General features: G+C 37.5%; 1 protein-coding gene across 3 annotated transcripts in view; it reads right to left on the minus strand.

The window, feature by feature from the left end:
• Positions 1 to 681: 681 nt before the first annotated feature.
• The window catches only part of ABCC4 (ATP binding cassette subfamily C member 4), a 146,977-nt gene continuing 121,208 nt past the window's right edge, over positions 682 to 26,450 (minus strand). For all 3 annotated transcript variants that reach the window (XM_029960873.1, XM_029960874.1, XM_018071273.3), the window contains 3 exons: positions 24,014 to 24,119; positions 9,855 to 9,989; positions 682 to 5,099 (listed from right to left, as the gene is read on the minus strand). In XM_029960873.1, coding sequence (XP_029816733.1) covers positions 4,992 to 5,099; positions 9,855 to 9,989; positions 24,014 to 24,119 — 349 coding nt within the window. In that variant the 3' untranslated portion in view covers positions 682 to 4,991. The remainder of the gene's footprint in view (positions 5,100 to 9,854; positions 9,990 to 24,013; positions 24,120 to 26,450) is intronic.

The following is a 26,450-nucleotide window of genomic DNA, read 5'->3' on the forward strand; positions in this document are numbered from 1 at the left end:
GGTAGGTTTCTGATAGAAACCTGAGAAATTCTTAACACATATTCCCTGTTATAAAAGGACAGATAACAACTCATATTGCACCAAGTTTTGCAACTTGCTGCACGGGAGGATTATTGACAAAAGCACAACTCATCCATCCCACACCAAAAACCTGCACCAAAACAGCAGACTGAAGTACTTGAGACAGTTGGTAGACTCAGGGAGAAATTCTGCAGCATCTTCAGAAACAGACAGTTTTAGACTGTCTTGATGAATTAAGCAACAAACTCATCAGACAGAAATACAGGATTGAGAGATGACATCAGATTTTGGAGTTATGCTGCTAATCCACCTCACTTTTGTGTCCTTTAACCTTCCAACCTGCCCAGTTTATTGAGCAGAGACCACACCGTGTTTGCAGTGGTTCTTCCATCATAATTTTTGAAAAACTATTTGCAATACTTTTTAGCAATTGAAGCAAAAAGCTTGATAATGTGATCTGAGAGATTTCACACTGGAGATGACTGGTAAAACCAAGCTGGATCTATTATTCTGTGTTATACCTCCAAGAGGAGGATTTTTAGCTCTTTGGGTTAGTGATGCCACTGAGAGGTGTTTGGAGATTTCAGACATGACCCAACTTAGTTCTGTCCAGCACTTCTGCCTTCAAGTACACATTTGCAAAGACAACAGACTTCTGCGCGCTTCTGAGAAATGCCTTTTATTGTATGACAGCAGTTGTCATGTGAATGTCCACAAAAGAAATCATTCCACAGCAATAACAAAATCAAATTATTACACAAATGCAAGAACTGAACCAAATCAAACCACAACCAGAGTTAAAATGAGGAAAATGCAGTGCACTGTTACAGAATGTAAAACATACACAGAAAGCCATATTCTTCCGCTGAAGGGTCAGATGCTCATCACTATCACAGGAAAGAAGTGATTTCAACTCTTTCTTTCCCCCTCCAAACTTTAAACTGAGATATTTCGAAGATAGTTGCTTTTGTTGTCTTCTGACTCTTTTTGCAATGTTACTTCAAACGTTTTGGCAAGGCTAAGAGCCTGCAACCAGCATTACTGAGGTTGATCAGAAGGTCCTCTCTCTTCCAAAGGGCAGCATGAATGGTATCACAGAAGATTATGCCCATCTGGCAAATGGTTCAGTTCACCAAAGAGAATTTTGTCCTTAAAATAAGTAAAACATGAAATAACCTATCCCAGCTAACTGCGTTGGCTTTGAAAATGCCACCATGTTTTGCTGGCTCCCAGTGGTCCTTTGAGAAGGGTGAAGCAAAGAGATACCAAAACAAAAGCCAAAAAACCAATTCTTGAGACAGAAGTAGAGGCTGTTCCTAGACTTTTACAGCAAAGAAATGACAGTTCTGTAACTGATGATTTTCAGTGTCACTGTATAAAATTATATTTATTAGAAACAAGACTCTGGAATAGTGTAAGGCACCTCATGGCGAAAAAACATTTTAAAGGCTTGAATAACTCTTAAGACTGAGTTCCTTTTCCGAGATCCCCAGGAAGAAATGTGACTTACAGTAACCTGCTTTGCTATTTCCAAATAAAGTACAATATTTTTCAAAGTGGAAGTTTAGAACTATTTAGATTTTTCTTTATAAAGAAACATAAAACACCTTGCCGGAAAGGTAATTTATTCATTTAACAGACCAAGACTTTCACTACAGGAAGGCCTTTTTCATCCCTGATCTGAGTTTTGCCATTCAGGTACACTGCACCTTTTTACTCAAATTAAATTAAATGGGTCAGTCAACCTTAATCAACATCTGAACAAAACATCTGTTGATAGTTGTATCAACAACAATACCAACAAAAGAAACTAAACAACAATTTCCTGAGTAAAATAGTTTTGTTATTTTAAACCAGAAAAATTATATAATGCCAGTGACAGACATGAATGACTATCAGTTGTTCTACTCAGCAATTTATGGGTTTTGAGTGTGATTTTGTAAAAAGTTTGTTTCATCTTATATTGATATTTGATACCTTCAGCTAGTAGTGCCCTGCCAAAACATGTGAAGAAGCAGAATCAGCATTTTCAGAGATACCTAACATTTTTGTGCGCATTCAAAAAGCAACGGTATCAAAGTAATTCTAGCTTATAGACTGATAGCTAGATCTGTCAGGGTCTCATACCAGTGAGTCTGCAGCAGCCAGCGTTTTGGAGTTCTGCTCTGAAATACAACTTACCATAGATTCATTTCAGAGCTGAAATGAACTAAAACTGTAATTATACCCTTGGTTTACACATGCATATCTCCTCGGTTCTGATAAAAAAAATATAAACTCCAGGTACGTATGGCCAGGAGAATGTACTGTTCTCTTATTTAAAAGTCTCTATATTATCCATCATACTTACTCTCTTGTAAGAACTAACTACTTAGAAATAAAAAGAATACACTTTTGTAAAACACAGTTAGACTCTGAATATACCCACACTGCTCAAGAAAAGAAGATAAACAAATGAGGTCGAGCTCCCAACTCCATGCACTGCCTTACCAGTCAGCTCACCCTAGCTCTGTTTCACACCACTCCAACCAGGTCTCTCCAAGACAAAGCTTGAGAAGAGTCTGGACATGGATCCATGGATCCTTGCCAAAAAGGCAATTACAGACAAGACCATATGAGGTTGAACTTTCTTCATGCTACACAGTCCCCCAGCATTATCCCACGTGATTTCACATACTGAGGCACTTTACATCTTCACATACCTGTGCAATGCAAACACCACTCTGCTGAGCTGCAGAACAGTCCTATCTTTAATTCAGACAACTTTAATTGAAAAGAAAATCACAACGAAACACAGATAATTGTGAGATAATTGTGAGTTAGGATCATAAGTGGACTGCTTGAGCCCAGAGAAGAACAAGGACCAACAGTACAGAAGAGTGGACGTGGCTGGTGTATTCTAAGAAGGATTAGCCATAAGCACTCCTTACATGAGCCCATCTGTGTCATATGGCTTTGGGGATTGGTAGCTGCCCTTGACTGTCTGATATTTATCACCAGATGTAGCACAAGCCTCATGCTGCACATCACTGTGTTAAGTTCAGTTCCACTGATCTTGGTGGAATTTGTCACAGTGTAAGCTGCTACACACAACAAAAGAAGTGTTAGGACTTGACAAAAAAAGGCTAGGGACAAGAGCATCTCATTTTGTAACTTCATCCTAACAATGTCTAATGATGTGAGAGGATGTTACTAGCAAAATTAGATATCTGATGTTTGTTCCACCACCCCCAAAGCACCCCTGTCCCCCTTCTACCTGGCTGGTGGCACTGCAGGTAGGATCCCCTCTCTCCTGGGATCTCACAGTAGGACAGCAAACCACAGTGCAGGGAAGATGCTGCAACAGGGGAACAAGGATTCTGCCTCTCACCATGGGACTGGTTCCTGAGCAGGAAAAAGTCCTTGTAGATGAGACATTGTGGTCAGGCACAGGTTTTGGCTTCAATTTACTTAAGAGGGTAACTTTGTATTTGATTCAATTACTTTCTGGTAGAATTGCTTGAAATGAGAAACATTTGTGCTTGCCTTACTTATAGACCACTGGGCAAACACTGGGTAAATAACAATTGTTTGGCATTACAAAGGTAATAGCAAGCATCTTCAGTATTTTTTAAAAAGCACAGTATTTACCATGTCCTGAAGAGATCTCTTGCCTTTTAGTCTCTCCTGTGCCCTTTAAACAGCAAGATGAATAGATGCATTTTCTACTGGACCTCAAAGAGTAGCTCACTAAACTTGAAAAAATCTGAAGCAGCACAGCACTTGCTTGATTTATATTTCAAACATGGAAAAAGTGCCTTTGTGTTAAAGTGCTTTGCTAAATCAGGACATAACTTATGAATATTGAACCCCTCTCTCTCACTGCATTCCTCTCACCATCAGCAACAGCCATTCAAAACTACAGGTTGTACTTTCCTACCTATTCTGGCAGGATGGTAACTTCAAACAGCTTAAGTTCAACAGAACCCCTAATGCAAAACTTTAAACATACTAAGGTTACATATTTTTAACATATGTTTAATGAATTTGTTGTGTACCCTGCAGTTACAGCTTTGGCTTGAAGGCACAAATATTAAGGCACAATAAATGCAAATAATGTATACATTTCAATGTGTTGTGTTGAAGATAACTTTGTACTACATGGTATTTAGGTATAATGACATGTCATTCAAACATTTCCTCAAGTTATTTTAATACCTTTTTTTCTCTGATAACCTGGATAAAAAGAGGAAAGTATGTTAAATTATTTAAATATTTCTTCAGTGCAAATGTGGTAATTTTCTTCTATAGTACAGAAGACTGAGATTGATTTTTCAGTATTTGGATTTTAGCAAAATAAAACTAGTATTTACACTCATCTTGAACAGCATTATTTAAACTATTTATCAAAAAATAAGTATAGAGTACTTTTTTGCTATCAAAAACAAAAAGTATTTTTGGCTTCTTCAAGTCTTTTTTCTATCAACCTGCATAGCTACTTATAGCAGGGAGAAAAACAGTTGCTCTAGATAACTAAGTCGCACACTACCAAATCTGCTGTTTAGACACAGATGTCATGACAAAAGTGACACTGAAAAAATTTTGGTTTTGCTTGCTCTCAAAATATCTCTAAAAGAAAAAAAAGGACACATTCCGATTATTTTAATAGGCTCCAAATATGCACTCTAGACTTAGGTGTCCTGCACCTGTTTAAATAAAAGAGATCTCTACCACATAACTTTCAAATAAAAACTGAATCTGCCTAATTTCTTTAGCAGTACAAACATTATTAGTTGGAAAGGAAAACATATTGCACTGAAATTAAAGAAACTGACAGTAAAAATTTTCTTCTCAGTATTAAATAAGAAGGATGTCCAGTGCAAAGAATCACCCACTCCCTTTCCTCTCCTGTTGACGCTTGCAAACATTGCCGCTGAGTTTAGATGATCTCAGGTTTACATTCTATAGAAAACAGTTAAGGCTATTAGGAATCACAGTGCAGTTTCGGTTACACAAAATCCTGAAGAAGGATCCAAGGACGAGTCTGTGGCAAGCTGACCATTCTGAACAACTTCTGGGTAATTCTTACTGAAGTATACCTAGAAAAAATATTAGATTCCGTGAGCAATTATGCCTCAAACACCTTACAGCTTCAAACAAAACTTGGGAAGATAAACAGAGTAGAGATAAATACATATCCTTACGGAATCCCAAAGGAACTTCAGGTTAGTGGCTTTCAGTAACTGTATGTCACTGAAAAAGTAGTAAAATTACTATATGATCTTCCATTACAACAAAACATGAGGAAAATCCCACACAACCTGTAGATCCCCTCAAATTTTGTTAATTCAGATAAATAGATATGTTTTATTGCTTTACATTAAACTGATAAGTAAAATCATTTTACTAGCTCAAAACATGAGATAAATTAAAAACAGGGCGACAAAGAAGCTGTGAAATCTTGCGTCTGCACAAGGGTTTCTCATTTTCACACATAAAATGAGCACAATGGATTTGGATGTTAAAATCAGGTTGTAATCCCTATATTTTACAAACTATGATTGACAACCATTGAAATTTCGAAGTATATGTATGAAATACCCCAGCGTTTAATTTGTGCTGCAGAGCAGTTATAGGGCCTATAGAAATGTGATCTCTGGATAGCAAACCACAATAATGAAAGAAGAAGCAAAAGCTTTAACAATGACTCAACCAAGCAACTTCTCTAAAACGTAAGATGATACCAAATAATAGGACAGTTCTTTGCCAAGCCTTTGAGTTCCTGAATTCTACCAATTTCTAGCTCAACTAGAAGAGATACAGGTTTCCTGATAAATGTATAATCAGAACATAAAGGAAATGAAATGCTGTCAAGTTTCACTGTTCCACAATCATCTGTTTTTAGCAGCTGTATCATATCTCTGTTCCTTGACAGATGCGCATAACAAAATGAAATAATGTCAAGACTTGTGTGCTCTTATCTAAAAATGTGTTTGGGTGAAAAAGGACTTCAAATGCAATTTTTTCTTCCAAAAAGAATGTGAAAAGTTTCGTTCGAGTCTTTAAAAACAGAAAATACACTATCTTTCCGAAGCTGACACGTGTCATGAGTTAGGTTTCATAGTCAGACTGCTTTGACTACAGCTTATGAAACATTTCTGCAATTTATATTTGAGAGTGTTGTCAACAAAGTTCAGTTTGTTTGATAATAATATCCTTTTCATATACATGAACACAAGTATAAGACACCCAGGATAAAAAAGAAATAGTCATTCTATAAAATCATTCCTGTAAGTACCGCTGTCATCTTTTGTGCACACATGCTAACACAGGATATATGCATCTTTACAAGTTTCAAAGAATATTAAAGTCTGATTTGAATCAACAGAAGAATTGGAAGTCCTGTTAAGAGGCATTCCTCAGTAACCAGTCACAATCGGATGCAACAGAGGAAAGTTAATGAGGCTGCTGCCTGCACACACGCTGCAGACGGCAGCCCCAGTTGTGGATTCCCATCTCGTTCCTGGTTTAAAACATAAAACTTTGGCATACTTTTAGTGCAGCTTTTGAATGTGATTTTTTTTTTTAATGGAAAGCTAATAGAAAACCTTGGCACATTACTAGAGATGTAATGAAATGGCAGCTGCTTTTCAACTGTCTCATTGCAATTCTTCCCCTGAGCCCAATTCCTCAAGATATTAAATGCCCAAGTCTTTATACAAGTTTCTTCCACTGCCAAGAGAGCTGCAACCTTTTTAAAAGTAATCACTGAGGTGAGATAACACCTAGTATTTTAATATTTACACATCTGTCACAGCTTTAAAATAAAATAAAACGACCCTTATTTTTCCCTCAAAGTGCTCAAAACACGACTGACAGAAACCCAGCCCTATCCTGATGCCACTAAAGCCTGCAGAAAAGCCTCTCGCAATGCTGCCTAGAGTGAGGAGAACACAACAACTTCTGTTTATCTGAATAATTGAGCACTTTTATTTTTTTTCTCTTTTAACTGCTTGAAGACTATTTCTCACTCTCCTATAGGACTTTCTCCTAGCAGCTTCTTGCAAACTCAGTAAAGATAAAAAACACAGTCTCACGGTGTCAAGCACAACCCAACTGCTATCAGGCTTACAGGCTAGTTAATATATACTCACTGGTCTCCAATTTGACCTGTGCCTGTGTTGTTTTCTTTGACATTTGCACAAAAAATGGGGATATTGAGTGACCAAGAGAGATGCACAAATAGCAATGTACAGCGATGTTGGAGCAATTCAGAAGCCTCAGGCTGCACCAACAGCTCAATCTTGCAATGCTTAGCTAAGATGCCCATAAGACGTTTCGTTTAAATTATGTTTCTTCAAATATGTCCAAGTTAGTCTTCCAATTTCAGATGTGTAGTCTCTCTTTATTTGCATTTGAAGGATATATGCGGAATCCATATTGTTCCAGAAAATGCACTGAAAGTCTCACCTTAATGAAAGTTCTTGGTACAAGTTTGTTTTGTACAGGTCCAAATTGCAATAAATCAAATAATCATTGCCAAAGCACAGCCACACTCCAAACCATTTTACTTAGCAACCCACTGTAACTACTTTTGAAAAGTATGTATATATGTCATATTACCATTTCTTTTTATGTGCAGCATACTGTTTTCCAAAATCAGAAAAAAAGCTTTTCGTAGAAACAGTTCTTAGTAACCACAGTAGGAATGTAGGAGACCAACAGCAATGCATGCAACAGACTTACTAGTTTAAAAAGAAAAACAATTGGAATCAGCTCTTCTGACTAAGCAATTTCTCTGAAAGTACGCACGAAGCACAAGGGACAGCAATAACAAAAACCCTGAATTATTCAAGTCCTTCAAACAGAAGGAACTGTAACTCTGCTTCTGGGTAGCTGATGACTGGAGATACAGTCTCTAGATTCCCATATTTTTGGGTCGAGTGCGGATAAGCACCATGCTTTGCATTCTTGGCAGATGCTAAAGCTTGTATCTGCCTTCTAGCCTGGGAGTTAGCAAACTTTTTCATCAAACCACATTTCAGCAGAGACTGGTTCCTGGATCTCTTCCCTTCCTGTACAAAATCACATAACATTGATGTGGTAACTGCAGATGACTGTATGGGCAAGTAACATCAGGCAATTATTTTTATACATTTTGAATTATCTTTGAATGCAATTGTGCAACTGGGGAGGGCTGCAGGGAAGGAACAAGACAGCATGACATGGCTAAATTTCTACAGATGACAGCTGGACAGCCTTACCTCTTGCCTTTCCAAGGATCGAGCCTTAGGAAGCTGGCCTTCATTTTACAGACAAACAATGGTCACATGAATTTGAAGCCATCCTTTTAAACATCACTTATATAACCTCCAGATTGTCATACACATACCACAAAAAACACAGCTAACCCATTCCTTTCTAATAATAAAATATATGAAGCTAAACTGCGGCAACGGAGAGGGACAGCAGGACTCATAACATAGCTTTGTTCAGGACAAAGCTGTTTCCCCAGTTCTGCAATTTGTGCCACACAAGAATTTATAGTGTATGCTCTTAGCTACAATGCTTCACTTGAAAAACTCCTTAAAAAAAAATTCTGAGTATGAACAGACACAAAAATCTCTTCTATAATCTTCAAAAGGTCCTGTAAAATAGCATCCAGACATGAGCGCGAAGCCTCCATGACAGCACAGTCTTCCATTTTTTTACAACTTGCTGGAAAACAGTCAGGCACCTGCCATTTTGTTTCCTGTCTTTATGTGTTGCTCCCTGTCTACTGGTGTTTTGTTTCCTCAGGAAACAGTCTGGACTTTGTGATCCCCTAGCTCTGCTCCACACATCCAGTGTCTTGAGGAAAGGAAAGCATAAAACCTAAAAACCTAGAGACTCTTGTCTCTAAAAGGTTTTCTTAAGTCACTACATGCTTAATATCAGTGCCTTACTTGAATGCTGAAAGTACAGCTGCATGAGCATGAAGCAAGTTGCTGCCAAACTGAGCACTGCCAGTCTCAACTGAAGCAATGCTGAAACTTCGTTGGCACCGAATTAAAATCTTGCTCTGGACATCCTGTGTGGTAAATTATCAAGAAAAAAGAAAGCAAGCCAATGCTAGTCAAAGAGCTCTTCAATTACAGGTCATTTCTTTAATCTTCTTATCTCTGCTTCAGCTTTCCATCTGAAAAGTGGAGATGGTATAGCCTCACCTCAGAGGCATATTATGAAAATTAATCCATTGATGTCTCTTAAACACTTTGATTGCCAGAGGAATGCTCACAATTACATTAATAATTCTGTACTCAGAGTAGGATTGGAATAGTAAGCAGTAAATCAGGCACAGAGCCTTGTAGGGAACAAGGAGGCAACAAAACATTCAACAGCTGTTTGTTAATTGAGCCCTGCCCATCCTATGTGCAGAACAGAGCAAGAGTACAAGAAGAAAGTAAGAGAATACACAACAGTAAAAATGTGATTACACCCCCAGAGACCATAATATAATGCATAGGTACTGAAACCCAACTATAATACAATGGGTCCTTAAAAAAAGCCCTAACGTGTTTTTTTACAGGAAGTTCTTTTAGGATCAATGCCCAGCACAGGTATGTCATATATTATTCACACTTACTGTTTTGTGTACATACTAAAGGAGGCAAGAAATCCAGACTATCTTTCCACTCAGGGTATATAAATACACTTCCAATTTGCAAGTCTGTGTATATCCCACTGAAAATGATGGCTTTGCCTTGCAAAATTGACATATCCTTTAGTGGAAGGCTTACTGTAACACTGAATATGCTAACTTGAGATAAACAAACTACACAGACAAACTTAATTATCTCTTCTTCTAAAATTACCCGTTTTGCTGTTTCAAACAGAGAAGCTGCTTCAGTCTTGCCCACTTGTTGCACCATTTTATAAAACAAGCTGTCTTGTTCTTGAAGCAAGATGTAAGGTTCACCATATTCTTTCAGTCTTCCTGCATCTAAAACCTGTTAAATCAGCAGAAACCAATGTATTAACATAAGAAAATTAAAAACTACATGTTAGAGACTAAAAACCAAATGTAGGCGACTACAAGCAAGGGGGAAATGCATGCAATTGAGTACTAAAATGAATTTTGTATCCTGAAAATGAAGTACGTCCTCTTCAAACTAGTATAGCACTTTCTCAGTTTACAGACCTGTTGAACAATTTTAGAGTGCCCTACAGCCATTCCACCTATAGGAATCCAATGTAAAGTTATGCAGAATATGGAAATACAATGTTGGTGCAGCCAACAAAACAGCTTATAAGATTCATTGTGTAAGAAGGAAACAAAGAGGTCCAAAATGGGCTCTGAAGTAAACAGCTGTGGGTAAAAACCACGCAGTAACCACCAAGATGGTTAAGGGAGAATAAGTAGGTCTTTTGAATTAGAGGAGGTGAAGATGTAATTAAAGAAAATGAGGGTGTTGCTGAAAAGATAAACAATTTCTTGCATCAGTTTTGCCAACTACGTGTTAGAAAGATACTTAACCATGAACCTATTCTTTCTACATAAAAAAAGATGAGATGCCACCACCACAGGCGCAGGTACCCATAAAGAGGGGAAGGGAGAAAGAAGAAAACAACAGAGAAATTAAAAAGGCATTAAGTCAGCAAGTTACAGAGAATATACACAGTCAAAAATATCAGAAAAAAAACCAGGAATAATCTGATTGAACCTCTAAGAAAATATTCTCACACTAGTGACTCAATTTAAGACTGTACGATAGCAAATATTGTGCTTACATTTTGAAAAGCCTTATGGGATTAATTCAGGGAACTTTTAGACTAGCATATATATTTCGAGATAGGACAGCAATTTAGTTAAGACAGTCATTAAAACAGTCAGAAAAAGACACACAGATCACAGGTAGAATTTGTTCTCTAAACATTAGCAATCACAAATCTGATACAATTCTTAATGCACCATAAGAAAACTAAAGGAGATATGGTTTATATGGATTTCCAAAAGATATCTGGTATAACTAAACAGCTGTGCTACAAGGGGCAAATGTTTTCAAGAACGTGGACAGAAACTGAGATTAGAAATACACAGTACATTTTTCTTTGTAGAAAGTTGAACAGGTAGGAACCACATGATTCTGGCATATATGGTAGCTATGATTGTGTTAAGTGATCAGAAAAGGAGGTATCAGAGAAGTGACAAACCTGCGAATGACACAAAAATGTGCAGGTAAGTCTAGGCCACATATTCAGATACACCTAACTAACCTAAAAGAATGAGAAACACAATAGCAGAGAAATGTCAATATTGACAAATGCAACGCACTCAAATACCTAACTGGCTTATAAATTAATGGTATTGACTCAAGAAAGAGATTTGGGTATTAGTCTGCAAGTTCAGTACTTTAGGCCATGAGTAGGAGTAATGAAGTTTAAAAAAAAAAAACGAAAAAGAATTTATGTGAGAAAACAAAGTAATTCAGAAAATATTTTTATTCTTATATAAATAAAAAACTGAATACACATGGCATGCTATTGACAAAGATATTGCCCCAAAAAAGGACTTCAAGGACTCATAACTCAAGCCATAATTGTGGTGTACATATTTGTGAGGAAAAAAAAATGTAATTAAAAAAATGGAGCTGTTCATTTCATGAAATAAATTAATAAAAGGTATTATGAGGACAACTTCCAAAATAACAAAAATAGTTTGTAAACTTCTGTTTGAAAGAAGAATCTCTAATAAGTTTGGCGGTAAATCCTACGTCCTGTGAGGAAACTTTCCAACATGCCCTTTGCCTGTGTGACTCCTTGAAACAAAGCACCTTGATGGCCAAGGGCACAGCAGATCTCCAAGTGGCCTAGACCCTGGTTAATCACAAAACCCACAGTGAAGGGGCACAGCTGAGCTGATCCCTTTGTCTGCACCACAGTGAAAATAAGGTGCTGCAGAGATCACTGTTGACTTGTTTGACACCAGGGACCCAACACCTGGGGAGAGGCACCCACCCCTTCCCTTCCGGTTCAGTTAAGTACATGGCATTTGAATGGAAAATAACTCAGCCAACAACAGCAGCATAATTACATCTAATCTTATAAATTGTATGCGCACAAACCTACAAGAAGATATCTGCTATTTTCAAAAGCTCATAACTTAGAGCATCCAGCCTATACTATGATTTTTCTTTGCAAGTGTTTCCAGTGCTGTTTGGTATTATAGCTGAAGAAAGTGCTCGTGGAAAAATGTTGAAATATTAGTAATATTGCACAGCACAATATACAGTCATTTAATATACAACAGCTGCAATATTTCACCTGCAAAGGTATACTTGCACAGATGTTTATTTTTCAGTGTAATTAGTCCTATCCCATTTAATCTGAATATTTAATGATTAATTACAAACATAATTTTAATCACAACCTTTTCTATACCACAGTATGTCACAACTAGGGACAGCTTCCTTAAAAATGCAATAAATTATCATATACAATTCAACATTTAAATCTATGCCACAGCATAGAACATCTCTGGTGCCTTCAACAAGTAAAGATTTTTTCAGCATAGCACTACATTATACAATCATTCCTTAAGAAAGGAAACAAAAAGCACCTTCATTAAACATGTCTCTTACAAGTAAAGAACTGCAACAGAAAAGTAGAGGGTTTAAAAAAAATTATATTTGCAGTATTGGAACTTTACCATTCATTTTGCAAATATCTGAAACAACCACAAACACCATCTTTCCCCTCCAGAGAACCTGGGAAAAAGGAAAAAGTTATTCTTCCTTGAAAAGTTTTAAACAGCCAAGTCCAGAAGATGAATGGATAGAGCAAGCAATTTCTATCTAGAAAAACCCCATTCACATTTTAAACAAATCATTAACCTATTCATAGCCTTTCTTGGGGAATAAAAACAATCTTATGTTATGAAAATAGACAGAACAACTATAGGAAAACAAGCTGTGTTACTTTTTAAAAAAATCTGAAATGAAAAATAAACTAAAATAAAGAATGAAACTGAACAGACAATATCATTCCTACAAGTCAGGAACACTCTATAAACGCTGTTTACCAAGAAAACCCACTTTCTACTAACTGCTGTCATCTACGAGACAATGGAGAAAATTTAAGCTGATTTACTTGGATACATTTATATACTTATACATTTATTAAAAAGCGCTTAGACAAAGAGATAGGTACTCTTCTTTGAAGAAATATGCGCTGATAAAATTTAAATAAATAAATAGGTACTTTGGCTAAGGCTTTGCATACTCTTACTCACTGACTCCAAGCCAAATTAAAATCATTAGAACTTCAAAAAGCCAACTAATCATTCAGGAAAGGTGGAATCTGGTGTTTACCCGCCACATATTTTCTGATCAACTTGCAACGCTTATCACTGCACAATCCAACAGAATCGAACCCAGATGTGTTCCAAGGCAGTTGTACCAGTGGAACTTGATACAGAAAAGCCAGAGAAGCTTGTAGCTGGCGAAATCAGATCAGCAGGGAGATTAGAGAGGACACACACAGGAGCGCTTGACTATGAATCAGGCTGGGATTTCATCATAGACTTTAACGCAGATATTCAGAGAGAGGGATTTTGCACAAAACATTCAAGTTTTCAGCTCCTTGGTCTGACTCTTTATAAAATACACCAAATAAAGACTCATAATCATTCTGTGGGAGCTAACTGCCTCTGAAATATTTAGACAGCCCATAGTAAAATAAAAACAAACACAAAAAAGCTATATAAACCCAAAGTGGTCATACATAAACCAGGGCCAGATTCTCCAGCCTCTTGGACTGGCAGCTTTTTTTAACTTGCCTGAACTGTTCTTGCCTTTGAAGTACCACCTTTATGACTTCAACAGGATTTTCTTTAGTGAAAGAGTAATTGCAAGAGCACAAAATTTACCAAATTGGCTGCTGGCGATCACGCAAAAGAAAGCATACAGGAAAATTTTTATTCAATGGAATTTGCTCACCTCCCTGAGTAAGGTGAAACCACTCTTTACCTATAGCTATTCAAATTAGCCTTACTCAAGCAGCATTATATAGAGACATCTTAAGTTCAAAGAGAGCTCAAATGATATATTTTTCTCGAGTAAAATCCTCCCATGCCACCTAATTCTACTCCATCTAATGTTATATTCTTGGTGAATAGTCTGGGGCAGTGACTTCTCATCCCAGCTGTGATCTTTTCAGAAGGATAAGCAACATGATGGGTAGAAAACAATAGTTTTGCACAGTAATTTGTTTGATACTTGAGGCACAGAGTAACACAGAAAGAGTGAGATAAAAAATATGGCAGGGAAGGACAGAGAAACAGACAATAAGTATTTGATCTTGACTGACCTGAAACGGCAAACATGAAAAGAGTATTAGCCATTTAAATGTGTTGTTTATGTTAACTCTAGTTAGCACAGAAGCAGTATTTGCCTATGCCACAAAAATGTTGCTGAACTAAATTTGGGTAAGGTTTGACAACTACATTTTGCCTCAGCTGTAACCTAAAAGGGTATCTCCCCCCATCTGGCTTAGGTCCCTCCCCAGATCCCCAAACTTTGCAGTATTTCCATTCCATAGCCTCATGGTTTAATGTATTAACCAAGACAAAAAAGCAGGGGAAGGAAGACAAAAAGGAAAACATAAAATGGTGAAAAAGAAATCAGAGATCCATTTCACAAAGCAAAGAGAGAAATAAAGCAATGAATGATGAGGATATTACGTCAAGATAGTCCAGTTTCCAGCAGAGCCAGGAGAACACTCTTCTCCCTCATGATTCCTACAACTAACCTATATTGTTCTGTTGCACAGGATTTTGGAAAAGCAAGCACTCATTTTGTAAGTGAATTTTAAAATTTTCTTTGTGGATTAATATATGTAAAAGAAGTGTCTTTATCCACAGAAAGAGAAAGAAAAAGGGCCTTTACAAATGCTGTAACAAACACCATGTACTTGCAGCTACCCATAGACATAAAAAAGAAAGTTCTAAATCCTGCGTTTTCTAACTTTCAGCAACAAAAGCAGACAAACCAAGAGAACAATAGTTATAAAACATTCTGAGAAAAAAACAGCGCAAGGTTGGAAGTGTTCAGCAACAGAGGAGGGGGGCATGGGAATTTATTTCAATTATTATTGAGGAATGGTTAGTATTCTTATTCACGTTCCTATTCACCATAAAGCCAGAGGGGAAATGGGACATTTAAGAGTTGATCATAAATGTTTTTATTTCCTATTCAAAAGGAAAATAATTCAAGCAAATTATCTCCTTGGGAATACATCTGATTTAATTTAGACTTGGAGAAGACATCACCAAACAACAAAATTATTATTAAAGTTCAAAACTCTGCTAGGAGTACAACTTTGAACAATATTTTCCTCAGAGAGCATACATCAAGATGATCTTCAATAAAGTCCTGGGAAGAGGAGAATATTCAGGAGATGCTTCTGGTTACATCATATTGTAAGGAATATATTTACCCAAGACAATACATAACTTTGTGGGAAAGAGTCAACAGCCTGTGCTCCAGTTGGCATTAAGTTCAGATGCAAGCATGTTCTGTCTCTTCTGTCTCATCATGGTTTGTCAAAACAGACCAGAAACAAGCACATACTTCTCTGAAGAATCATTTATAAACATCAACCTATCTAAACATGCTGCAAACATCGAAGAACATTGAGAAGGCCGCAGATATAACTCAGAGCCATTTAGAGCTTCTTTTTTTCTATTCTTTTTAAAGTGTCCCCCCCTTTTTTTTATTTATTTTTGGTAGTGGAGGTTTTTTTGGCTCTCTTTTGGGTTTTTTGTTCTTAAATTTTTTTAAGTCTTCAGGTTTAATCAAAGTAGTCCCCAAGCTACTTCAGGGTTCCTATACAAATTACTCTACCAGTAACTGAAGACAAATTTGGTGTCAAATAACGTATATTTCATGTATCATGCGTACAAACAAAGCAGAGCACATTTGGGCGCTTACCTTCTTATAATCTGAATTATTATTATTTTCAAACTTGCAAAATATTTCACCTCAGCAGAGCTTAGCTATGCTGTAACAATGCCAAACCTGCCACTGGCCACTGGGATTCAACATGTACCCCCCCTACCCACAAGGCAACTTCAGACATTTTGTTCTGTAATCACAAACAGTGGATTTCTTTAAAATGAAATTACTCTTGGGCTGTAACTTAGGGGAAATGGAGCATGCAGCACTGCAAAATTGTTGTACCTAAGTTTTCTTTAAGTTTCTTGCAGAGATTTAAAAAATTTATCTTTTTCTCTAATGGATGACACACCACTGTAAGCTGGTTGGAACATTGTGGGGAAAAATATCAATTATGTGTGTAGTCATGAGACTTATTCTACTACTAATCATTTGATATTAACTCCTTCTGTATCTTGTTGGAGAAAAGCAGCCTGTAAAAACCATGCACTGCAAATGTCTCTTGTACAGTTTCCCCACCTCAAAACATCTACATCAGTGTAAGTTCAACCCTTGCCTCAGAGATTATGAAGGGATCTCATGCCAGTGCTTACCAACAGCTGTACATGCTCTGACAAAACTCTCCCTTGGTCAATCAGTAATGACTGTTTCCATCACTGTAAAGCCACATTTCTCAACTGGGATTGAAAAATGGCTCAAATGTGTCCCTGAAGTGATAGAAGATATACTTCAGTTTAAGAAATCCCACTCTTTAATAAGGCTTTTGAGGGCCTTAGAAAGTTAGATAAGCTACACGGATATTATACTTTTCAAGAGGTTAAGGAATATTGTTGCAGATGACTGAGCATGTCTCCTAGTTTTATCAGTTTCTGATGACAATGAACTTGTGGCTCAGCTGCCATGCACACAGTTTCACCTTATCAGACACTCTGCTCAGAGCATCAGCCACCAGCATGACCTGTACTAATTTGCTTTTAAACAGTAATACACTATTTCTGAGAGAGCAAAAATAATTCTCTAAAGATGTGTTAGTATTTCTACTATGGTCTAGATTCCATATCATTGTCTTCAAAGAAACATCATCCAACCATCGTCTTCTTATACTGATGGTAACACATTCACACACAAATGCCTGACAGAATGAGAAATTAAGGTTCATGAAACACTGGCTTCACTTCCTGCAGAATTCAAATCCAGCTCTTCGTTTGAATGCTCCCAGCTGAAGTACTGCCTCAGTAATTAGTTGTTTTATTTAGGCAAAAGAAGAACCTTGTTGGGCAGCCCTCTTGAAATGGGAACAGTTTTTAAGAAGTCAAAAGATGCCAAGGTTTTGGAGAGATGTGGCTTAAAACTTGCAAAGAGAATCAACAATTCTAGTATATTTTAGAGCTCATTGGGATTTTTACTCATTTTAGAAAGAGCTGGGCCAGGTGTGATATTTACTACTGTCATAGACACTTTTCAGCTGACAAGACTTGCTCTGATACACAACCATGGCACAGCTCAGTATTTTATGCAAAACACTGCCTATACATCATTACCATATCTTTTCTTAATGGTAAAGATGCATATATTACTCAGCTTTGAAAGAGATATTTTCACTGTTGATATTTGAGGAACTAAATCATTAAATTCCAAGAAAGAACATGGAAGGATCTAGTTTTCCTTTGTGGTTTGGTAAATATCAACCTAGTTTCAAAAGATCTGGCTGGCAACAGTGAAAATTGCCTTTGTTCAGAATCAAAACAAAACTGACCATTTCTGAAAAATCATTTACTAAATGCTCAGCTCTTCCAGAAACTCTGAAAGACTTGACTTAACAAAAGATAGGAGAAACCTAATGGTTCCCAGGCCCTCTGCTCTCCATGCAGGTCCCCTTCTATGAGTACCCCTCATATTCTTATCTTCACATTTCTTTACCCACTTTGGTCCCACAAGACAACTGGGATTTTTCTTAGGTTGAATTAAAAAATAGTAAATTTAGTTCCAATATTCCCTAGTCCATATTTTCAAGACAGAGGCTAAGTCAGAAAAGGAGTTTTATTAGTGTTTGTTCCTTTTGAATAATAACAGAAGGTGCACTAATATGAATGTAGAAATTTTACTGTGAATTACTGGATTCAGATCCACAAGGTACTTTAAGGTTTTTATGAAAAATCAGATGCCTAGTTGCAAAAATTTGGCATTCATTCTAGCTACTATAATGCATTAAGCTCCCTTTAAATTCTTTTAACAGAACAGACTTCAACAGCACAAGTATAATATCCAATAATATTTCACCACTCCAGATACTGGGCTAATAAAAGGTCAAAACCCCTCTTGGCTTTGTGTTACAGAACAAAAAAACCCCAAACAAACCAAACCCATTTTATACCCTTGCAGTTGTCCTGCTTTAGAATTTTGAAAGACTGAAGAGAAGTTCTAAATGTAGTCCTAATTATTTCTTGTTTTCATAAAGTTTCATGTTCTATGGTCCCAGGCTTCAAGAATATTTACAGTCTCACCAATTCAACTCTCTTAGACATCTTGAGCACTTGAGGGCCTCTATCTGACAGTGGGTAGCTCTCCACCAATGAAGCAGTCCCATACATACATACTTAAAATGAGAGAGTCAACACTAATGGAGCACACGCAGTTTTCACAAAGAACTGTTCTACAACTAGGATTGTATGTTTCTGTATCTTGTGACTTTTGTAATCCCCCCTAAAATGAATATCAAGATTTACTGTAAAACAGATTCATTATCCCACAGTGATATTTAAATAAGTGGGGAAAAAAAACACACCAAAGGAAGAGTCAACAGACCACAGCATTTGTGACTTTAACTCAGTATTATTAATTTAAATGTACCACCACTACTTTCCTACATTCTCCACATCTCCATCTGAAGTTGGTCCACTGCAGCAAAAGCTCTCATGAAGGTATCAGCAGGACAGATGCACAAAACATGGTGCCTGATTTATGAGACCCAGATGTTCCACCACGGTAAACGCAACATCAGAAAAATGAGAATAACTGAACAAGGGAGGTTTACCATAAAGATGTGGGAAGTCATTTCCTATTGACCAAAAAACCAACTCAGGTCTGGCAGTGAAGTACACAGTATTGTTAGCCTGAATATTAGTCATTTCAGGATGTAACCACAACAGGTTTTCCCATAAATAAATCAAATCTCTTCCCATGATTCTCTCATCAGAAACTTCCTATTTGAATGACAGTTTTTAATTACTAGATCAAGTTCTGCTTGCATATAGAGTTTCCATTTCAAAGAAGTATTGCACTGATATGAAAACTCTCTATGGAGAAATATATTTGTCATTGGAAAATGCACAAGTTTTGACTACTCTGTGGCTTTCCTCTAGAGATGCCACAGCATAGCATATACAGTAAACAACTGCATAAGGTTCTTGGCAGATGCATATACCTTATTTGCTATTGAACCACTACGTCCCTGGGTGAGACTCACTTTCCATATGCTTCTGTTTTCTCCTCTGTAAAAACAGTTTCTGAAAAGTATTTCTCAACCTGGAGAAGGAAGCAGAGAGGAGAGGGAGGAACTGGTGACAGGGATTTTATGAGATCCCACTGGAATTCTTGGGAGTGGTGTCTCTTAGGTGCCCCAGGGTGCAGATGCAATTTACATAAAATGTCCTTGCCCTCTACAGAGGGTGAGTGAGTACAGGACAGGCAAGCAGCTGTTGTGGTGGTGGGGAAGCAACCTGGAGTGAGGGGCCAATGAATCAAGCCTGAGCTGAGCTTCTGCCAGGAGTTGCCATCATGGAAGAGGTAACTGCAGCATTTATCCTATCCTCCCCTTCTGCCAGGGAGCAGAGTGCCTGCTGTGCCAAAGGTACTGCTAGCACCTGATGGAAGGAGTTGCAACTTGGTTTCTCAAAGTAATGAAGAAAAAGGAATGAGAAAGTGTCCTATTATATGCTGGAGCAGCACAGAGGGAAAAAAAAAGGAGCTTGAAAACCACTGGATTATAATTTTATGGTAGTATTATTTGATGGTCTGACTTAACAAGTCTTTCCAACTTTGGTTCCAAAGATTGTATGGATAGTTCCCTATCTCACCCAGGTGTTTGAAGTTTAATTAATTAATGTTTATAAAGAGTGTTACAATTTCCAGATGAAAGGTCCTATGCAAGTGCAATGTAGTATTACTCATCGAGGTGATTGGGTTAGAGAGTATCACATTACACAATACAGCTCTTCCCTCAATGATTTTAAGCATTTGAAGTTCTGATAAAATGTGTTTATCACTAAGACAGATATAATGGAAATACTCTTAAGGCGTGACCTGGATTATGAAAGCTAAGGTATGGTTTTGGGAATGGAACAAACGAGAATTAAAACAACTCCTGAGGCCAGATTTGTCTACAGTTGTATAAAATAGATTCTGTTCTTCCTTTTTACCCTCTTCCAGTAGGCTTTTCTTCTCTTCTAAAATAGAACCGGTTATTATGGTGGGTGTGAGCAGACATGCAACAGTTCACGTTCAGTTCCTATTTCCATACTCATCCAACTTGACATTTTCTCATGACTTTCACAAAATTATTTTCTGTTCTCAATTTTTTTTTATTTTATTTTTTTTTTAATGTTTGGATTAACCCTAAGGGCATACAGGTTTTTTCTGAAAGTTCCACTTTAACCAGCAATTAAACTGAATTAAATCAAAACCTTGTGGACAACACCAGGCTGGAGACTGCAGTCAACACACTCAAGACAAGGCTGATATTCAGAGCTATTAAGGTCTAGACAGGCAAAAGGAATAAGTGAGCATGAACTTCATGACACTCAAGAATGACAAATGTAAAGTCCTGAATCTGGAATGGATCAGCTTCTTGCATCAGTACCAGCTGGCAAGTAACTGCCTGGGCATCAGCTGTGCTGAAAAGGAGGTGGTGTCCTGGTGTTCAGTAAGCTGAACAGGAGTCAAGCAGTGTGCCATGGGTGTCAACAAGAGTGCAGACCAAGGGAACTGCTTTATTCAGTGCTCATCAGCTCAAATCTGGAACATGGTGACCCTCAGTACAAGAAAGAGGAAGGCAAATTCGAGCAAGTTTGAAATAGGGTTACCAGGGTGTCCAGTGTACTGGAGCACTTGACCTGTGAGGAGAAGCTGATGGAGCAGGGCATGTTCGCCCTGGGGAACTGATAGTTTCGGGGGATTTAGCAGCAACCTTCCCATTGCTACAAAGAAGTTACTGAGAAGACAAGCAGGCTCTTTAATGAGTGGGAAAGCAAGAAACAACTGCCATAAATGAAAGGGAGGCTTTCACTGGATATAAGAAAAAAAAGATTTCATGGCAGATGGGGCAGGTTGCTCAGAGAGACTGTGGAATTTCCACTTTTCAAGGTTTTCAAGACCCAAATGGAAAAAGCCCTGAGCAACCTGATCTGAAATTAGTGCTGACCCTGCTTTGAGCAGGAGGTTCTTTTCAGTCTGATTCAGAGGGAAGGGAGCGAAGCCCTAGGTTATGTATACTTGTTCAGGAATGGGCTGGGACTTTTGTGATCGAATTAAGTGTTGAACAAGTCTGCTCAAAATTTGTTTCAAAATAACTTTACTCATTATTTGTCAAAAGACAGTGGTTAATATTCTGACTGCTAGGGTCTATCTTTGTTCTTTCTCCTCCATTCTCTAAAACTTATCACAAAGATTTGGGATGCCTTATAAATGAAGGCATCATAGTACCTAGAGGTCTCAGTTAAAGGAGAAACAAAACCAGGATTTTTAATAATACCAGGTAATGGAATAACAATGCACTTTGTTTGTGCATTTCTGACTCTTAAAAAAGAATCTGTAGCAAGTTAAATTTGTGAATTACTAAAACACATTATTGACTAACCAAATTATATAACATACTGAAAGCTTTCTTTAGTTGAGTCTTCTCGATTTTTGTGATATTGAAGTAAATGATTAATTTTCCATGAATGCTGTTTTTATTGTGAATAACTCTCATTAATTAATAGTTACTCTTCTAGAGGAATATTCTTTTTCCTGGCATTTTTAACATGTTATTTTTCCAAAATTCTGCTATATCCTCATTAGAAGTTACATGCCTGAGTAAACCAAGTAATTAAAGTGTAACAAAAGCACACCTGCCATAACTCTGATCATTCTAAATATGCGATCATATTTCTGATTTGTCCATAAACAGAATCACTAACTAAGCATGTCAAGAAAACAGGTTTGTTACGAAGTCACGTCAGTTTTCCCCTTTTTTCTATCCTATGCTTCTCAACCTCCTCTCTCAAGAAATTACAGAAATCTGTAAGAAGATCAATATGCAGCAAAGTAAAGAGATGAAAAATGTTTACTGTTTGCAGACTCAAAGACATATCTTCTTGCCAATCTGTTTCTTAATACTCTAAAGAGACCAAAGGCATTAAAAAAAGACTGTTAGACAAATAGGAAACTAAAAATCTTAAGAGTGGCTAAACTGAAACAACATAAGGGTAAGAATAATGTACAGACTCTAAAAATGCAGTAGAGTAGCTATGTAGCTGGCAATTATCCTGAGAAGTTTGGAGAAAAGGGGAATTTCTATGCTTTGCTCCAATGATTTTTGGCAAAAAATTGTAAATAAAACATCTAGTTTTCATTGCAACTTCATGATAATAAAGGTTAAACTAGGAAAATATCTTCATGGAAAGAGCATTTTGCGTATAACATGTTAATGGTGGCTAATGAACCAAAACCCACAGAAACCCCTTTGGACAGCTAACAAACACATACAGCTATTAATTAGGTCACAGTTGTTTCCTCACAAATCTTTTGTTCACGTTAGTTGTAGAAAACACCAACATATCCATTAAACCTGTAGGGAGGCATTCACCAGTGAAGAAAATATTTATTTATTATATGTTAAATGCTTGCAATTATATGATTACTTACGGCAGTTCTGCTGGTTTCTCTCTTTGTAAGTAAACTATAATCACTCAGCTCACAATCTATTCTACTCCTCAGAATACCACTCAGCTCAGCAGATGCAATTGTTTCATTTTGTGTACTTCAGAGAACCATTGTAACTCTTATCAAAGATTTTAAAATCTTTTGAGCAGCCAGTAAAAAAAAAAAAAACATGGAAAGATTTAACATGCTTCACTTTCATAAAACAAAAGCTGAAGAGGGTATTTTTTTAAAGTTACCACCAGGAGGTGGAAAGGTAATTTCTGCTTGAAGGCCAGCTAAATCTGAGTTCCACTTATGAACACAGTTTGCCCACTATGTCAGTTACTTCACTGACTAGTTGTGAAGAAAATACTTGCAAAGGGCTCATGTTCTTATTACAGAAAATGGTAAAACTGCAGGCTGCACATCATTTCAATGACATAAATGAGCCTGATTTCCTGAGAGCCTAGGAAACACCATTGCCTTTATGAAAATAATCAGCAAGTATTTCCTAATTTCTATGTGTGTGCAACACACTGTGGGGCAGACAAGATGGTAGATACGAGTATATCACTGGTCTGTTTGGAACAAAGATGGCAGAGGCTGCTGAATTGGTAGTGCTTCACCTTTTCTGTTTGAACCTTGCTTTAGAAAGCTGGCCATGTTCATTACCTCACCAGTCTAGTTCCACTTCTCCCATCACTACCTTTGCCCCAGGGTAGCTGCTGTCTCCTTACCTCCATGTCTCCTGCCCCAGAACCTGCACCACTTCCTCCTCACACATCCCACAGCAACTATTGTCACTGCCATCCTCAGCCCACCGAGACTGAATTAATAAGCCTGGCCGAATCCAGCTGACTCTGTCCAGAACCTCTTGGGTGTGTCTTCGCAGGCTCCTAGTACAGGCAGAGTTTATTTATTCTGCTGCTGCACCTCACCTGCAATGGGTTCATGTCTTGTGGGTTGGAAAGCCAGAGAATGTAAGAAGTCTTTTCAGGTCATTATGTCTAGAGTTTTGTGACTTGCTAATCACAGCAACAAGGATAACTAGGTTAACTAGGATAAGCCTAAAGGATGACTTAAACCCCTACCTACTTTTGTATCAAAATTAGGAAGAAAAGAGTCAATAACATTATTCTTCTTCAGGAAAGAAAAAAAAATTAAGCGGTTAACTGTCTTACCATAATCCTATCACTGTCAATAATGGTGTTCAAGCGGTGTGCAATGGTCAGCACTGTGCAGTGAGCAAAGGTTTCACGGATCGTCTTTTGAATGAACTCATCTGTTCTGAAACACACCAAGAGCAATGCAGACAAGAATAAGATATTTGCATGGATAACTGAATGGCAGGCAGGTTTTATGACTTTATCAAACATGACTGTATAGCAGGAAATACACTAACAGTTATTACAGTGCCTCTTCCTCTTGTTATATTAGATGACTTGGAGGTTATCATAAACATACTCCAAAAATCTATCATCTAATGCTTTATGAGGAAGGAGTTTCTTCTTGCAAGTAAAGCAGTAGGCTTCATTTCAGAAGACTAATTTCCCAGGCTTTGAATACAGAAAGAGGAAAATTCTGTAGATTCAGATAGTCCTAAAGATTTCTACAACAAAAAATTTGTTATTCTCTTTGGAGCTTTAGTTTGTGCAAGCAGTGAAGAAAAGTTGGTGAAAGTAAATAACCTTCATTGCAAATCAACTGAAGAACAAACACAAGACAGCCTAGAACTAAGGTTCTTGATTTCAACTGCAAAAGAGGATTAATTAAAGGAGAGGGCTGGTAAACTAAACTAGGACTGGAATAGCTCAAGAACTTGAATACAGCAAAAAGAAAACTTGGCATACTCTGTAAATTAAAAGTTAACTGGAACACACAACCCAAGGAAAGGGATAAAAGATTTCAAGTTAAGAGTCTCAAGCCTACTATATGAATTAACCACCTAAGAAAAGGATACCAGAAGGATACATAAGACTCGTAAAGAATACAAACAAAGCTAAAACATAGACACAAGTACAGGGCTGAAGTGATACCTGCCATAAGTAAAGCTGAGAAAGTGAAAAGGAAATAAAATTATACGGAAAGATACTTAATACACTAAGATACTCTTAAGCTGTATAAATAAGCATTAAGGCAAAAGAACTGGAGCTTATTCAATTAACTAACTGTATTAGAGAAGCATTGACACCACCTAACTTAGAGCACACCAGTCAGGTGTTAATGTCTCTAGTCCTGTAGACATGACAGTCCTCTCTTTATCAGTGAAAGGGGAGAGGCATGGCTGGAAGGTGAGTCAGAGAACCTGAATTAGGCAGCCATCAGGTGATGAATGCCCTCTAGAGGCACCTGACAGCCCATACTGCATAGGTAGCCTTGGCTCCCAACCTGGGCACAAAGCCAGGCCATATGAATACTCACATATTTCCCATCAGCCTTCAAAAAACCCTAATGAGTAGCAGCAATGGAGAAAAAGGTACAGAAACCAAAATTCCAATCCAAGATGGAAGGATGCCACAAAGAACTCAAAATATACTGGGGTTAGTTGGACTAAGGAATCTCCAGCCTACAAAAGTCAGGCACTTGAAGGCATGGGACTCATTTCCAGGATTTCTATTAAAACATGAATTTGTTCTTTTACATATGACTGAAGAATAATAAAATGCTGCAGATACAGTTAGAACAGGACAAAGGAGGTATCTGGATAAACTAGTATACTTAGGCAGACCTGCTGGCTGCAACCGGTTGCTTGTAAAGCCTTAATTCTTCATATTGTTAAAAATAGGAAAATAAAATAAAATAAATAAAATATTCATGCAGCATGTCTTCCTCTTAAGTATTATTTTTTTAGACAGAAGTAGCGCTCCACATTGAATCTGTCTGCACATAATAAATATTTGGTATCACTTCATGAACTACACAAAAATAATTGTTTTGATGTCACCATGTCAAGAGGCACCTGCAATAAAAAGTGGACAGACAACTTTGGAAGAACAGGATGACTGAGAGGAATAGGAGCTCATGCTCTGAAGGACTAAATGTACCTTCTGTTACAAACTTAGTAGAAGCGATCGGCATGACAAAGGAATAGATAGATCCTTGCTGATGACAGGACGAATCATCAGAGAGGAGGAAGATACAAACAGTTTAGTAAGAATTCCCATGTATGCTGACTGCTATCTTCATCTGGGGACAGAAACATTTAAGTTCTGTCATGAGCTTGTTCTGGGTCACAATCTGAGAAGGCTTGGTCCTTCTGCTCCTACTTCCTAAAAGAAGCTAAAGAAAAAGGCGCTAAGCAAGTGTTCCTCAACTCCTTTTGAACCAAGGCCAGTATGCAATCAGGGAAAGAGACGGGAGAAGAAGTCAGGATAGACCCAGGCTCTTTAGTTCTGTGTGTTATCTCCTTAAAAAGGAAGTCGTTCATCATGTTCCACATCACAGCAATAGCAGTGCTTTCACCCCCATGTTAATGCATGTATGTTTTTTTGCTGTCTTCTCAGCAACGCTTCAATTACCTGACTACTCTTACCTTCAAAAGAAGAAAAAAAAACAGGGGCATACATGGAAACACTCACTATGGAAGAACCTTATAAAGACAGCAGGATGTGTTCTCTG

This window comes from Manacus vitellinus, unplaced genomic scaffold, assembly GCF_001715985.3.
Source record: "Manacus vitellinus isolate BGI_N305 unplaced genomic scaffold, ASM171598v3 scaffold_2_pilon, whole genome shotgun sequence".
Lineage (NCBI taxonomy): Eukaryota > Metazoa > Chordata > Aves > Passeriformes > Pipridae > Manacus > Manacus vitellinus.